Consider the following 16,435-nt stretch of genomic DNA (forward strand, 5'->3'; position numbering starts at 1 on the left):
GTACATTAATCTAGAATGGTTTGGGTTGGAAAAGATCTTAAAAATTATCTAGGTTCAAACCCCCTGTCACGGGCAGGGATACCACCCACTTGATCAGCTTACTCAGGCCCCCATCCAGCCTGTTCTTCAACACTTCCAGGGTTGGAGCACCTAAATCCTCTCTGGGCAACAAGCTCTGAAGCTCTCCTGTGGGTCTGTGGAAGAAAGCTAACTTACTGTGTTACCATGGGTGGATGTGCACAAAAGAGTTTACAGCTGCTTCTTGATGGTTTGGCTTCCTGTACATGGGAAAAAGGGAAATGACTGACAGCCAGGAAGCAGAAATGCATAGAATGTGTTTGGGATTAAAGCAATGATATGGAAAAAGAAGAACGTTTCTAAAAGAGTAGACCTTTTAATTTTATGTATGGTTGGATACAAAATTTAATCCAAAGAGGGTCTGCAATGAGTAAAAATAAACTCTTTTTGTAGTCTCTAAAATGTCAATTCCCTTAATTGAGATATTTATTAAGTTTATAGTGTTTCCTCACTCCAAAAATGGTGTATTGTACTGATTGTCTTGGTATGTATGTAGTTAACCCCTCTACAAAAAATCCTTTGGGGAATTTTGGTTTTAAAAAAAGAGGTTGTAATGAGCTAAGGCTATAGCAAAGTATCTAATGAGGAAGTTAAAAAACCTAACTCAGCTTAAAACAGGAATAAAGAATGAAGAAAAACAGGAAGAATTTCTTGTCTGTGAGGTAGTGGGCAGACCCTGACTTAGCAATTCTCTGCTGAGAGCTGTCAGGAATGCTGATGAGTGGTAGAATTTCAGAGTGCTCATTGAGATACATTTAGGAGGACAATCTTAACTAAGCTCCAAGCACCCTCTTGCTTACTCTGCCCCATGGGGATGGGGGAGAGAACTGGGGGAGTAAAAGTGAGAAAAGTTGTGGGTTAAGACAAGTAGCTTAGTGGGTAAGGCAAAAATTGCATGTGCCAGCAAAGCAAAACAAGGAATCCATTCTCACTTGTCATTGGTAGGCAGTTGTTCAGCCATCTCCAGGGAAGCTGGGCCTGCCCCATAATGCGTAATGTTGACTTGGGAATACAAGCACCATCACTCTGAACATCCCCCACTTCCTACTCCTTTCCCCCAGCTTTATCTGCTAAGTATGACACCATATGGTGTGAGGTATCCCTCTGGTTAGTTGGGCCCAGCTGTCCTGGCTGCATCCCAATTTCTGCTGCACCCCCAGCCCCCTCACTGTTTGGGTGATGTCACAGACTCAAATAGGTTGGACAAGATCTCTGAGATCAAGTCCAGCCTTTGAACATCACCATGTCAGTTATACCAAGACACTCAGTGCCATGTCAAATCTTTCCTAAAACACCTCCAGGGACAGCCCGTTCCAATGTCTAATCAACCTTTCTGTTAAGAGATTATTCCTTAATCACCCACCTAAATCCCCCCTGGTGCAGCTTAAGTCTATGTCCTCTTGTCCTGTTGCTGGTTACCCAGCAGAAGAGGCTGACTCCCACCTGGCTGCACCCTCCTTTCAGGTGATTGTAGAGGCAAAGTCCCTGCTGAGCCTTCTGTTCTGCAGGCCAAACAGCCCCAGCTCTCTCAGCCTCTCCTCGTGGGACATGCACTGTTGACCAGCTCCCCCAGGTCCTTTTCTGCTGGGCCCCTTTCCAGCTATTCTGTCCCCAGCCTGTCCTGCTCCCTGGGGTTGATGTTGCCAGGTGCAGGACCTGGCCACTGGTCTTGTTGAACCTCATGCCACTGGTTTTGTCCCATTGATCCAGCATGCCCAGGTCCCTCTGCCAAACCTTCCCACCCTCCAGCAGATCAACCCAGATCAACTTGGTGTTGTCTGTGGACTTGCTGGAGGTAAATTCACTCTCCTCATACAGATAATCCAAAAAGATAATTAACAGGACTGGGTCCCCCGCAATCCCTGGGGGATACCCTTAGTGGCCAGATGCCAGGTGGCTGCAGCACCGTTCAGCACCGTGTCCTGGCATGGGCCCAGCTATCCAGCTGGCTCTTAACCCAGCAAAGAGTGCTCCTTTCCAATGTGTAGGCTGCCAGCTTTTCCAGAGTATGCCATGGGGGTGGTGTCAAAGGTTTTGCTGAAGTCCAGGTAGGCTGCATTGTCTTTCAGCACACAAGGATAGCCTGCTTGTATGTCTTCAAGATTTCTTTTTTAAGGTATGTATTATCTATTAATTAAAGTTGAAATATGTATTGAAGTCTATGAGAAACAGGAAATTTTCTAATACTGTGCTGCTCAGCAACAGCTAAAACATCCCTGTGCTATCTATGTGGTTTCCCAAATCAGCAGCACAAATCCCAAAGCACAGCCCCATACTGGGTACTGTGAAGAGAATTGACTCTGCCCCAGCCAAACCAGCACTCCAGGCTAATCTCCCAGTTCCTTATTGAGCAATATAAAGCAATAAGTGTGGAGTGACCTCGTGGCCCTGCAGTGCCAGTCAGGCTGTGCTAAAGTACACCTGGCCACGCATTCCTGCCTCAGCTAAGGACCTGCTCCTCAGTTTGAAGAGCAAGCTTGGGGAGGGAGGGAGTGTGGGCTTTGAAGGTCTCCTTTGAGTGACTCTGAAGTAAAGGACCTGGCAACACCCCCTGCTTGGAAATTGTGTAGGGAATTGGGCTCATCTGCAGTGCCTTTACCCCTGTGGAAAGGAATTGTAAATTAAGCAAAAAAGTTTTCGGGTTCTGCAAAGAAAAACCAGCTGCTTTTAGGACTCACCCTGTGAAAAATGATTTGTTTTCTGTAGAAGGTACTTTTCTTTGAGGAAATGAATTGGTGTTTCAGCAGGTGTTGAAGCTGAAATGCTTCTCCCAGAGGCCAGGAGGGAGTGTCCTGCCTAGGTCAGGTTGTTGTGCAGCCCTGTCCTGTCAATGGCCTCTTTGTTATTCACTGCTGAACGGGATTTCACCGTCAAGCTCCGCTGCTGCAGTTAAGTGTTCAGTGATATTGCTTCCTGCAGAACTCTTACAAAGTAAATCCAAGGTTTTTTTCCCCTCCCCTTATGATTTCCTTCCAATCATATTTTCCTTAAGGAAAGCCAAATGACCACTTCTTTCTAAGCAGCAGTTTCAACTTTTCTTTTAGACACAGTTTCAGAAGAATTTTACATCGATGCTTTTTTACTTACTTGGACTTGAATTTTTAGTTTCATTATTGCATTCCTGCTCTCATTTCAGTAGAGGCATTTGGGAACTTCATGGATTTAACTTAATTAGCTTAATTTAGTACCCTGATACATTTTCAGTAGATATGTGTTGATGCTAGATTTCAGCTGGAGTCCTGGTGGAGCATTTGTAGATAGGATGGTAGTGTCCCATCAGTTTGTTTGGACCTTGTTTCTTTTGCCAGATACCAGTGTTTAGATAAAACATTTCCCTTCACAGTTGTGAGATTTCAGAGAGAGACAGTTAAAAACTGGTGTAATTTTTCAGTTTGTGTTGAAGGTGCACCTTGTACGCTTGCCTGTCTGGCAGACCTAGGATTAGTTCTGTTCATCTCTTACAAGGCACTGCCCTTCCAGGCAGCTGAAAATACATGAAGTGCTTGAATCTTCTGGGGTTATCTCCTTTTTCAAGAAATGAACACAGTACGTGAAGAGAACTAAATAAAATGATGGTTTGAAAAAAGTAAATCCAACTAGCTAAATGTAAAAGTTATTCAGGATTGTAGAGACATCAGTGGAATCTTTAGCTACAAATAGAGTTTTTTTTTTCAATGTGGGTCTAGCTGAAGTTTTTGTTGGCAAAAACGTGCTATGTAGTGTGGTTAGGAGGTTTTCTCTGTGTCTCTGTGTTATGCTTTGTGTTGCTAGACATAATATGGTGAAGTTTAAAACTTTGGATAGAAAGCATATTTGTGTTTTTATGAAATGTGGTAGCTTTGGATGGAAAGCATACTGTTTCTATGGAAACGTCTGTTTTGAAATGAAAATTCTTGTGAGTTCAGAAGCTCAGTCTTAATATAATTATTATAATTGTAAGTTCTGATTTATTCTTGGCAGCAAGAAAAATAATTTTGCATTTATTTAGTAGAAGAGATTCCAGGTATTCTTTTGTTTCAGAAAAGCTGAAACTAGTGGGCTAAATCTTGTGGATAATAGGAATTTTCTCTGATACTTCTTCTCCTTTATATAGGCATTGTGCAGCTGAAGGCATTACTGATGATAGAAACCCCAAATATGCCTTTAGTCCAAAGGCACTGAGTTTATAAGTGTCTTTATAAAAAGACAATTGCAGCTAGAAATATACAGACTAAACAAACACAAAAGGCTGCAAATGAAGAGAGGCTGGTGTTATGGGGTGCTGGCAGCAGGTTAAGCTTAATTAATTAATTAAGGTTAAGATTAATTAATTGGGCAACAGTACATTTTGCAAGGTCCATTGAGTTGTAGTGGATGGCAAACCAAGCTCTTGGGACCTTGTGCTGTCCCAGAACCTATGAGCTGTTCTGGAAAGTACAAGTAGGGAGAGATAGAAGTCATCGAGAATTCAGGTAACATTGTGACTTCAGTGAGATTCTTTTTACATTCTTGGTAATAAAATAATATGGAAAGATGGGAGAAAGGAGCTAGGGGTATGATTTTTAGTTCAGAGAAATATGCCAGAGGCAAAGACTAATTTCTCTGGCCTGACAAGAAGGAGGTTAAGTCATAGGGGAATACCTTTTATGAGGACTGTGGAGTTTTTCTGGGGTTTGGGGAATATGGTATTTTTTAGTTTGGTGTTTGAAGGAGGGATGTTTGTTTTTTGAACAGATTGCTTTGTAAAGCTGAAAGTCTATAAAAACTCAGAGTCTGAAAGCTGAACTCCAGCAAGCTAATTGGTGGGATGCTAACTTTCCTTTCTTTAGATACTTTATTGAATTCAGATTTCTCCTAAGTCACAAGACAAGGACTGAGTGAAATTCTATCATCTTTATTATGCAGGAGGTAAAATTTGAATGAGGATTACACTTGGTCTCTGATCTTGCTCTGTAAATGTTTTTTTCTTTTATGATTTTTTTTTCTTTCCTCTTTTATTCTCACCCATGTAAACTTGGTCTCCTCCTTTCATTGAGTGTGTCTGACAGGTCTGTCATTGGGAACCAGAAATGCAAGTCTTCACTACCAGTTGTGGAATGAAAATGGACAAACTACTCTTCAGGGCTGGATTAAAAATGGTTCTGGGGATATTGAAACTAATGAATGATCAAATAATACAGAATTTGACAAGATGACTGAGGGATGTTTATTATATTTGAGGTGTGGGTAAGAAGGCCTCATCTGTGGTTATTGGCTTTTTTGGATACCTCTGGGACTCAGAATGCTCTGCAGGATGTAACTGATGGGCACCTGTGTAAGCTGCTAGGCATCTGCGTTTAGTTTAGCTGCCTTTAGAAAATTAGGCTTCTACTTAAAAGCAGATTTCTCCATAAACTATCACACTGTTAACTGTCAAAAAGATCAAGAAATTTTTACCCATGTTTCAGTTGTTGGTTCTTTGGAGGTGTGCTGTGAATTAAAGCTACGTGGCTTTTGGGGCTTTTCTTCCACACATCAGAAGAGGGTGGTGACTACCCTTTTATTTTGGAGCTTCTACTAGGACATGCCTAGATTGGTAATCTTCTTGGAGAATATGAAATAAAACTAATCTGCAGCACAAAATTCCCAGTATTTTCTGTTTTGCTATTCTTATTCAACAGGGCTTTGTGTGTGCCTTTTTGTGAAGAAAAGCACATTGCAGCAACCCTTATTCTGCAGATAATGCTCAGATGATCCTGTAGATCATTAACCACATCTTGCAGAGTTTGACATGTGATGTGCAGCACACCATGCTGGCATTCTTGCATAACTTCCCAGTGTGTTATTTGTCCTAACAATAAAAGGCCCATTTAAGTGAACTTCTTTGGAAGAATTGTTTTATGTGAATTGTGCCAAAGTATCACTTTTGGAATGTTAATTGAATGGATGGTCTAATAAAAATTAAAGAGTCAGTTAAATCTGCTTGACCTATTGGTATACTTCAAGTCTGACAAGGGAAAGATGTTCTTAGAAAGGTCAAGGGCATAAAGGGGATTTTTCTCCCAACAAATCAGGGCTTTCTTGAGTGAATTTGGCCTATAAAAACAGGAAACACAGCCAAAATAGAATTATGAGCACTTTTTCCTGGTGAGAACCATAAAGAGGAGCACATTAATAGTAGTTTGTGCTGTTGTTTATTTCAGCCAGTTAAGATGGGATCCTGCCACCACATACAAATCTTAAGGGCAGGTGTCAAAATAGTGGGGCCAGACTTTTCAGTAGTGCTATTGAAGGGACAAGGGACAGAAGGCACAAATCAAACCACAGGAAGTGTAATCTAAATATTGGGAAAATCTTCTGTAATTTGAGTGTGATGAAGCCCTGGAACAGGCTGTCCAGGGAGGTTTTGTATCCTTATCTGGAAATGTTCAAAACCTGCCTGGAATTATCTTGTGCAACCTGTTTTAGGCAAGCCTGCTTCAGCAGGGAGGTTGGACTTGATGATTTCCAGAGGTGTCTTCCAACCCCAACCATCCTGGGATTTGTGTAACTTTCCTTTTGTAAATGCTCTAAACAAACAATAAGCTTGAATCTGTACAGAAATATAGGCAGCATTAACTTAGCAAAGTTATTTATCCTTTTTAAAGGAAGACTTTTCTTTCAAGAAAGTAGGTGAATTTTAGTGCAGACTCTTCTACGTCTTTGGTATTTGTTGGTCCTTGCTGAAACATATCCTTCAAATCTTATTTATGGCATATTTGTTAGCTTTAGTTTAATTGTTATACTTTAAGGGGAGAGGAAAGAAGTAGGCTAAAATAAATCTGCATAAAGCTTTTTTCATTAATGATATTACTATTCTTATGTATAAAGTATAGCAGAAATTCCATTTCCAGTAAGTAATCACCCCATTTTTCATTATTTCAGATTCCTTCTAGTGATTCTTTCTGTTTATAATTATTCTGAATTAATTCCTTTCCCAGACACACTGATTGTAGTGATTTTTTTTATTTGTGTAGCAACACAATTTGTGCTTTTGATAAAGCAAATTTGTGTAGCAACACAAATTTGTGCCTCTTAGATAAAGCAGAGGAAGAGTCTGCTGCATTTCTTAATGCACACTATAGGTGCTGGTGTAGACCTTCTAGGGGGTAGTTTGTCTTCTCTAGGCAGAATATTAATAGCTAATTTAGATCCCAAAAAGGATGTTGGCTTTGTTATGTAAAGGACTGGAAATAAAGGATGAGTTTTATTTCTTCCCTTGCATATTGTATTAGAGACAGAATCCCTAGTAAAAGGCCCTGATGCTTAGTAATGCTATTAATTTCAACCAGCTTTTCCTGAAACCTGTTGTAGATTTTCCTCTTATTCCATGGAGAATATATTAATATCTATTGAGTGTTCTTGCATAAGTTTGCTTCCAAAGAGAAAAGAGGTATGCTCTTTTAAAAAATGTATTTAAGAATTAGCCCTTTCTCACAGCCCTTCACTTACTTATCTCTGTATATTTTCCCTAGATTTTTTAAAAATCATAATTTAGATTCCCTAGTAACAGAGTTCACATAAATTTTTTGATGTGCTTTATCCCAGACACTGTTGGATCACTGATGGTAGTTCAGTAGTCTTCTTAAAAAAATTGCTCTTTATTATTTTTATTTATGTAAAAGGTACAGTTTAATCTTTCAGGATAAAAGTTATGCTCTGGAACCATAGCTCATAAATTTTGATTATCGTGCCAAGGCATTTCCTGTTTTATCAAAACTTTCTCTGCTTCCACTTAGATGACTAGTTGGTTTTTCTTGAGTAACTTTATCCAGTTGTCCAGGCAAAAATCAGATCTATTAAACTGAATTTTTAATATTGGATAGAATTCTATTCTATAGCCTGCCAGTAGATTGTATAAAAATTCTGAATGTGAATTCAGTGGGGACTAGGTTATAGTGACATAATGTAATGCCACTTGATGGTGCTTTTACATATTTTTGTGTTTTAAATCAGAGCTAAAATAAAAATTTTACAAAGGCTGAAGTTGTGTTAATTGTTTCTATTTATTTTAAGAGAGTTTTTAAATAACCTCCATTTTCTAAGACCAGACCTAAGGGTGTTAAGGAATTAGTAGAAAATGATTGTGCAATGTGCAAGTTCTAGTCTTTCTAGTCATTGATTTTGTGTCCAAGGGGCACATCTGTTAGTGGAAGTGTGGTATTTCTAGTACAATAATTAAAGCTGACTGGAGGACAGGGCTCAGTTTGATTTCTTGTCTTGCTTAAGTGAGAAGTGAAAGACTGCTTCTGGTTCGTGTGGGTTGTTTTCTCACACTGAGCTGCTGTTTTGCAGAAAGGGATTTAGAAGACCAGAATAATTCATGTTTGTAGAGCGGGGATGTTTGCAGGGTCTTGGCAATTTCAGACTCCTTCAGAACCCAAAGCATTTGCTCGTTAAGTAAAAACTGCATGGATTTAAGGGAAGAGATGATTTCTTTCACAAATTTATCTTCTATTACGAGAGAAAGATTCTTGAGTTAACAATTTAGAATAAATTGTATTTAGAAGTGGAGTAAGCATGTCTCAATCATGTATTACTTTGAGACCACTTTCTTGACTGTTTTTGATGTTTTCTCTTTGGAGAGCTTTATGAAAGAATTTTCCTTTGTTCATTGTTCACTTTACCCATGTGGTTGTTATTTTCTTCTTTCGTGTGTAGCTCTTTCTACTTTAAAACATGCAAGTAAAGCCCTTTGGGTATTAAGATCACTACTCTCCTATGTTTATGTTATATTCTGCTTTGGCCAAGACATACACATCTAATTTTAATAACTTAAATAGAAGCTGCTAAAATAGGGCACAGTTCATGCCATGAATGTTGATTCATATCTAAGTAATGAGTATAAACAAAATAAATGTCATCTTGTTTTTTAGCAGAGCTAGACATCTGTTGCATACTGAAGCTTCAACATATGCAAGTGTCTTCTGTAATGCAGCTTTGTGAATGTAAAATACTGGGTGAAGGTGGAGCTGAAATGAATTTTATTGTTACTCAACTGTAATTGTTTTTGTGGTTGGTGGTTGTTTTTTTCTTGGGAGAGGTAGGGGGTGCTGTGTTGAAGTTTTTTTGTTTATTTGGATTTGTTGGTTTAATTATTTAGTTTCTCTCTGTCTCAGAGACTATCATTCCATGGGGAATTTTGTCTTGAAGAAAAACCAAATGTTGGCATTTTTCTGGCAGATCAGGAAATCATGTATTCTGACAGCTCCTGGACATGTAGAAATTGGACTCTCCAGTCCTTTGTGACTCATGTTTCCACAAATTTCTATTTATGTAATCCTTGTTAATCCTTTGGGATGGAGAACTTCATTTTTATCCCCAAGTAACCACAGATGTAGTCCAGTTCTTAACAAAGCTCCTGACTTCAAGGGAAATATGATAAAGCCGCCTACAAGAAATAAATACCAACCTTGAACAAGGTAATGAAGAACCCTGTCTTCATCACTCTCAAAACCTGACTCATATGGGGGCAGGAGAATTTTCCTGAAACCTTTAGGGACCTTTACTGTTTGTTATTTGGTAGTCATTACAATGCTTGGTATATGTGCTCAAATAGAAATCTCAGTTCCTAGCAAAATTGTTTCTCCTGATGTCCTTTAAAGGGTCACAGCTTTACTGCCTTGTCTGTGAACAGAAAGAAATGTTGTTCCCCTTTCAAAAGGGATCTTTGTCTACCCTTGTGATTGAGAGGATGTTCCTGCTGAGGTAACTCAAGAGCATAAGGGTCACCCTTTGAACCTTCATCTACTGCAGCTGAACCCTCAAAGCTCACTTCTTTCTAATACTGATTTCTGTGCTGTGTCATGGGTGTCATGCTTTCTCTTTTCTTTCCTCTTTGAGCTGTCTCCCCAGGGTACAGTTCCTATTCCTCTCTGTGTACACTCAAGTTCAGACTCTACAAAGCAGAAAGAGAATCTGAAAGACAAAAGCTAGCTGATACCTTGTGTTTCTGTTAATTCCTCTCTACTGTTCAGATTACAGTACTGCACAAATCACAGTGAAAATCCCTGGAAGGTCCCTGGTTTATGGACTGAGCACTTCCTGGACAATTCTGCAATCTTGTGCAATTTTAACGCAATGGTGACATGCCTCTGTAGCCCACCTTTGTGTGCTTTTCCCCACTACATATTTACCTTGGGAACTGAGTTATGCTGCCACTTAGACTATGATATCAGAGTAGAAACAGTACTTTTTCAGTACTTTACTGGAGACCTTTTTAGCTCTTTAATAGTCGTTGTGTTTCATTCCCTCCACACTGAAAGAAACAGCCTGTTTTGCATTCTTGTACATGATCAACACTGAGAGATTTAAAACTACTTCTTCTAGTAGAAGTTGTGCCACTTCAGGAGTTGTGGTGAAAGCCTTTGAAGAGGTGGTGGGTAAGGAGCATTCAAATCTGGCTTCTGCTCTCATAAATATCCACAGCAACTTCATGGGCTACTTTGGATACTACCCTCAGGGGCTGTGGGAGGCAGAGAGCTCCAAGAGCAGCATTGAGGTGCTGCTGTTGTCAGTGAATGCCACAGCTGGAAGGGATTGGGATGCTTGGATGGGCTGTGGTCCCATCCAGAGAAAGCATTCACAGGGGCTGCTGCCTTCCAGCTGAGAGGTCCAAGTGCAGTAGGAGGCCTTAAGTTCAAGTCTTAGTACACTTTAAATCTAACCTTGTTTTTTTGTCAAGCCAGCCTCTTGCAAGGTCTGCTTTTCCCTTCTTTCTCTGTTAAGTTTATTATGAACTTCGTTGCACTGAGGTCCATTTGGCTCAAAACTCTTGGATTTGTTTATGACAACCTTTGCAGGACTTGGAAAATGCTCGTTGGTTGTGCTGCCTCTGAGTGGCTGAAGTCTCCAACAGGTCTTCATATACTTGATGGAAGACCTTCTGGAAAGCTGATGGTGCTGCACATAGGGATACAGCTGTAGGGTTGTTGAACTGCTCTAAACACGACAAAATATAAAGATGAGAAGGAAATGAAAATTAGTTTTTGGTTGCTTGGTTTTCAGAATTTTCCCTGATGTTGTGCTTTTGTGGTTGATTTGGTAGTTCTTGCAATTCCTTTGACTACAAATTATTTAATAGTTCTTTCACTCTTCTGTCTTAACTTTATTTTTTTGAAAAGACAAAATTGTTTAATTGTTGGTTTCAGGGCTTACCACTTACTAATTGTATAAAAAATACGTGGTTGGAGTGGGACCAGATGTGTCCAGAGGAAAAAATAGCTGTCTATAAGACAGGGATGGCTGTTCTCACGCAGTAAGTTTTTCATCCTAATGTCTGATACTATTTTGCCTGACACCTTGAGGACATACATTAGTTTAAATACTTTGTGTATTTTTGGAGTTTTTTTTCCATATGTAGTGTTGTTCCAGCCCATAAGTGTCAGAAGTGGTCTGTACAAGGAAACTGCTACAAAAATACATTGTGCAGTTTTTTCTGCATGTTGATTGTGCTGTGAGGGTGACCAGAGGAGACTATCCATAATTCCTTTGGTATAATTATGCAAGTTTCTTATGCAAGGTAAATTCTCTACTGTTTCTTTCCCCTTTTCAACAATGTATTAGTTATAGAAGTAGTCAGTTGGTAGTTGCCATGTAAAAGTGTCATGGTTTATATTATGCTGTGCAAGATTAGATTAGCATACAAATGCCATAAAACAAGTAATAGTATTGTTCTACTGCTTGGTTGCTGTAGCAAACGATTCTGGGGGCTGCATTTTATGGCTTAGGCATCTGAAGTGGGAGGGCAGGGGGAGATAACATGTTCCATTGTGGTTTCCAGACTGCAGTATAATCAGGGTTCGGGTGAGAACAAAATCGGTCGTGGTGCAAACTTCTATTGAAAACTTGGGGACATTTAAAGACTCAGTTGCAGTGCAGCTGGATGTACAACTTTAACATGAGATTGGAGAAAAAAGCATAAAAAGATTGACCTCCCCCATCCCCTGCATTCTAATTTCCCTTGCTATTACTTAACATAACTAAACAAGGGTGTAGCTATTTTTTTTAAACCTCCTTTTTTCCTACCTCCATGATCATGGGTTAAAGAATTTCTTTTGCTGAGGGAAAGCAAATCAGAGGTTATACAAAACTGTACTGAAGCAATTTTCCATAAACTTTGCCTAATGACTTTCTGAATGCTGTTCACTAAACTTTTGACTTCTGCTGTGTTATATAACTACTATTACCAATTTTTCACTTTGCAGGAAAGTATTTAAATTACGTGCATGTTTTTGATGTGAAATCCTCATTTTCTGTGTGACAAGAAAATAACTGAGGAACAACTATTTATTTTTTTCAGCATTACGCCTGAATTTATAGACATCTGTTTCTACACTTTTTTCCAATCATTCACCAGCCTGAAAGATCCCACGATTTTTCCTCATGCAAATGTTTCACATACTTCTGAGCATTCTCACCAGCTTCCTTTTACCCCTCTTTATAGTGAGCTCTGAACCTTTCCAAACCTCTCTCTCTGGCAGCTGCCAGTTTCACTCAGTGTGAGAAGTGCAATGAGATTTGGATTTCATGTTCTAGCTTGAGGTCTCCCAGATCTGTTTTACTGATAATGACAAGCACTGTCTCTCTTCTGGCAGCCATGGAGTTCTGAGGCTTGTTGAAGGACTAACTGGAGTTCTGTTCCCCACTGGAGCTGGATTCTGAGTTCCTTTCACAGAGTGCATGTTCACATGCAGATGTGTTTTCCCAATGTGTGCTGACCTCCATTTTTCAGCATTACTTTCTTCTGCCTTTCCTGTTCCACTGTCATTTACCAGGATTTCATGATGAATCATTGATGATGATGAAATAGCTCCTGGTGGTCAGTAGCTTTGTGCAGAAGATGAGTGTAACCAGATCTCTTCCAGATTTTCTATAAATGAAGGCTCTATGCAAAGGGATTGTATGAAAAGAGTTGGAAACTGTTGTTGATTTTAAAATGTTCATAAGCATGTAGTTGGCTCTTTTTTTCCCTGTTTATTCGCATTTATGTCGTGACCTGAGGCTGTCTCTGATGGTTGGTTGAAATCTAGTGTGTTTTATCTTTTTCTTGGTACCGTCTTGGATAGTGAAACACACAGCATATTCTACAGGTAGCAAGTATTTGGGGAAGGTAGCAGTTCTCAATAGGAAGGAAAGCACAGTTTGTCTTCTGCCTAATTTCTCTTAGTCCTGTTGCAACTACTGAAGAACATTATTTACTTCCCAAAATTTAAAGAAGAGTCAATTTTGTCTTCCAATAAATGAAATTGAAGGACACCATCAAAGCTTATTTGAAGGTGCTGGAAAATAGTCCCTGAATGAGGAGAAAGAAATGTTTTAACTCTTGGTTATTGAGCAATGACCAGGGGCAACTTAAAAGTTTAATTTCTCTAGAATGTATTAGGATTTTCTATATATTGTGTGTTTAATACTCTAAAAATTGTGTGAAAACTGGTGGAGGGACAGATGCATATCACTACAGGTTGGATAGCACAAGACACTTTTCCTGTAAAGCCAAGGTACCTGAGAACTGTGGGCATGTAGCATCAGACTATATGGCTTACAAAATCCTTCAAAACTTAGGAAAAAGTGGATTACTGATTTTGATACAGATTTCTGAACTAGATATACTTGAAAATGCATGCTGGATTTACAGGAGTAATAAATTCTTGCAGAACTTGAAACAGTAGAACTTTTTTGTTTGTAAATGGTGAGGTAGATGGATGGGCCACCTGTGGGTGCAAGCAGGGTAGTAGTTAATGTGACATAAATCAGCTAGCATGCAATTTAATAAAAAAGAAGCCAGGGTTTTTTTTTTTTTTTTGCTCTCTGCAAGTATGAATGCTGCATGAGCTTCCATGTTCACTGTTCCCTACAAGAGATTCCCTTCTCTGAGACTGAGCAAGCAGTGAGCAGAGCTGTTCTGTAGCACTGTTGCTCTCTTATGGAAAAACAGAAGGAAAAACCTCAAAGTGCTACAAATAACCCATTTTTATCTTCACTGCTTCATCCAGACTTGTGAAATTGGTTTAAAATTCCTTAGACTCTCTTAGCTGGTCAATGATGTGTTTTCCAGCACGCTAACATTTGCTGTGTTTAAACCTTTGCCAGGACGGGAGCAGTTCCACGGCCTCGGGTCCATGTACTGCAGAGGAGCGGCTGCTGTGATCCTCACGTACGACGTGAACAGCCTCCAGAGCCTGACGGAGCTGGAAGAAAGATTCTTGGCCCTGACAGACAGTGCAAGTGCTGACTGCATTTTTGCTATTGTTGGAAATAAAGTTGACCTCAGCGATGACTGTACTTCAGCACCGGATGAAAACAGACCCGGGAAGTCTGGTGCCAGCTGTGGCTCCAAGGTGCGGAAACAAGTCCGTGCAGAGGACGCGATCGCGCTCTATAAAAAGATACTGAAATACAAAATGCTAGATGAGAAGGATGTTCCAGCAGCTGAGAAAATGTGTTTTGAGACCAGTGCAAAGACAGGATACAAGGTGGACTACCTGTTTGAAACTGTGTTTGACATGGTAGTCCCAATAATCGTACGGCAGAAAGCTGAGGGGCCGCCGCAAACCGTAGACATCACGGACTACAAGCCAGCCAAAAGGACAAAATCAGGTTGTTGTGCCTGAACCATCTATGTGACATGGAAAAGGGGAGGGATTTTTCACTCCAGCAGAATGAGGAATATGAACTGCTTGCAGCTGACCAGAAAGGAAAAGTCAAGGAATAAGTAGACTAAAACAGTGTGTTAAAAAAAAAAGAAAAAGAAAAGAAACAATAAATCTTCTGACCATTAAAGGCTTCTGGGAAGCTCTGTGTGTAAAAAAATGGGAATGCAGGTGAAATTATGGAGTAAGACTTGCCAGTTTCCATGGGCTCTGAAGACAAGTGGTGTGTTATTAGAATGGGTAGTGACAATCATTTGGACAGATTTGAAAGATTCTGATTTTTAGTGACTTGCCATTTCATGTTGCATGTAAATGATCTGTTTGTGTACTCTTGAAAACTTTCATATGATGATGATCTTTTCCCTTACAATTATAACTTTGGAAGACTGAAGACACAGTACTTTTTTATTCTTAAGGAAAAAAAAGAAAATCCAGGTATATTTATATTTGTAGCTAATAAATCAATTGCAATCTTTTTATGTCAGACTTGATAGCATATGATTCAGAAGCTGAACTATTAAAATCACTGTGGATATGTACTGTTCATTTGGAGACTTTATTAATGAGAATTCTTCTTCCATAGTGAGCTTTCGTGTTAACAAGCAGTATCCCAGCTCTTGCTGTTCTAATTGCAAGTTGCAGGAGGAAGTTTTTTTCTTTCTTTCCATTTTCCCCTTGTAATTCTTTTTAATATAGGTGGGTTTGGGGGAAGAAATCAATCTTATTTTGTCTGTATTTTTGTTAAAACCTCTTTTTGGTGCCCTTAGGGGTCTCATTGTGTTCAGCATCTGTGTCTGTCTCCTTTCCCGCTCCTTAGTTGTTCTCAGGCAGAACTGCAGCTTTGATTTTTATCAGCTATGCATGACATTACTACCTGGAGTAGTAATTACCTCTACCTGGAGGGAAGTGAAGACTGATGTTTTCTGATGTGAAACAGGCTAATGCAGGAGGAAGGGAAGATTCTGCCTTTTGCGGAGTAAGAGGCCCATGAAGGAGCAATAATGAGGTACAGGTTTCTCTCCTGACTGCAGTAAAAAGGCATGGCTAACGCTTAATGCAGCTCCTGGAGTTTCCCAACCCTCTCAGCTACAAAGAATGCACGTAGTGACCCAGGAGCTTACACTGAACTGAAGCAGAGTGAAGAACTTCTGGTTTTTCAACACACCCTGAGACCCCCCCATTCCTCCCCAAATCAGCCAACCACTCAAGCCCAAGGATGCAGCTTGCATATTTTCAGTTTTGCGAGCTCCTGTGTGGGGACTTCATCTTCCTTTGGGTGCCTCTGGTACAATTTTCTAAAACTAAGCATTGGTGGTTCTTATGCTTTGTCACTGCCTGTCTCTGTCTCACCCAAATCACAGTTGTTCCATACATAAGGAGAAAATTCCTGAATAAATATTAAATTAAATTTTTACTAAATGTATTTAAAGCACCTTTTTTTGGAAGTACATCCTATTGAGCGAATTGCTACAGAGCAGTAGCTTTATTTTCTGCTTTTCTGCTTTCAAGTTAATTCATAGTACACATGTAGTGGGGAAGAATGGCTTGAGGGAGAAACCACTCAGCATTAAATAATATAGTCATAGGTTTGGGTTCAAAGGGACCTTTAAATGTCATTTAGTCCACTTCCCCATGCATTGAGCAGGTAGGTCTTCAATTTCATCAGGTTGCTCTGTCCAATCAAAACGTGAATATTCCCAGAGATGGGG

The 16,435-nt window shown here is 39.7% G+C and overlaps 1 protein-coding gene across 1 annotated transcript in view; it reads left to right on the forward strand.

The window, feature by feature from the left end:
• Positions 1-15,677, forward strand: part of RAB20 (RAB20, member RAS oncogene family) — a 28,605-nt gene extending 12,928 nt beyond the window's left edge. The window contains exon 2 of the mRNA XM_054271950.1: positions 14,167-15,677. Coding sequence (XP_054127925.1) covers positions 14,167-14,687 — 521 coding nt within the window. The 3' untranslated portion in view covers positions 14,688-15,677. The remainder of the gene's footprint in view (positions 1-14,166) is intronic.
• The last annotated feature ends 758 nt before the right edge of the window (positions 15,678-16,435 follow it).

The sequence above is a fragment of the Melozone crissalis genome, unplaced genomic scaffold (genome assembly GCF_028551555.1).
Source record: "Melozone crissalis strain CALT ecotype California unplaced genomic scaffold, PUWL_Pcris_2 ptg000013l_1, whole genome shotgun sequence".
In the NCBI taxonomy this organism is placed as follows: Eukaryota; Metazoa; Chordata; class Aves; order Passeriformes; family Passerellidae; genus Melozone; species Melozone crissalis.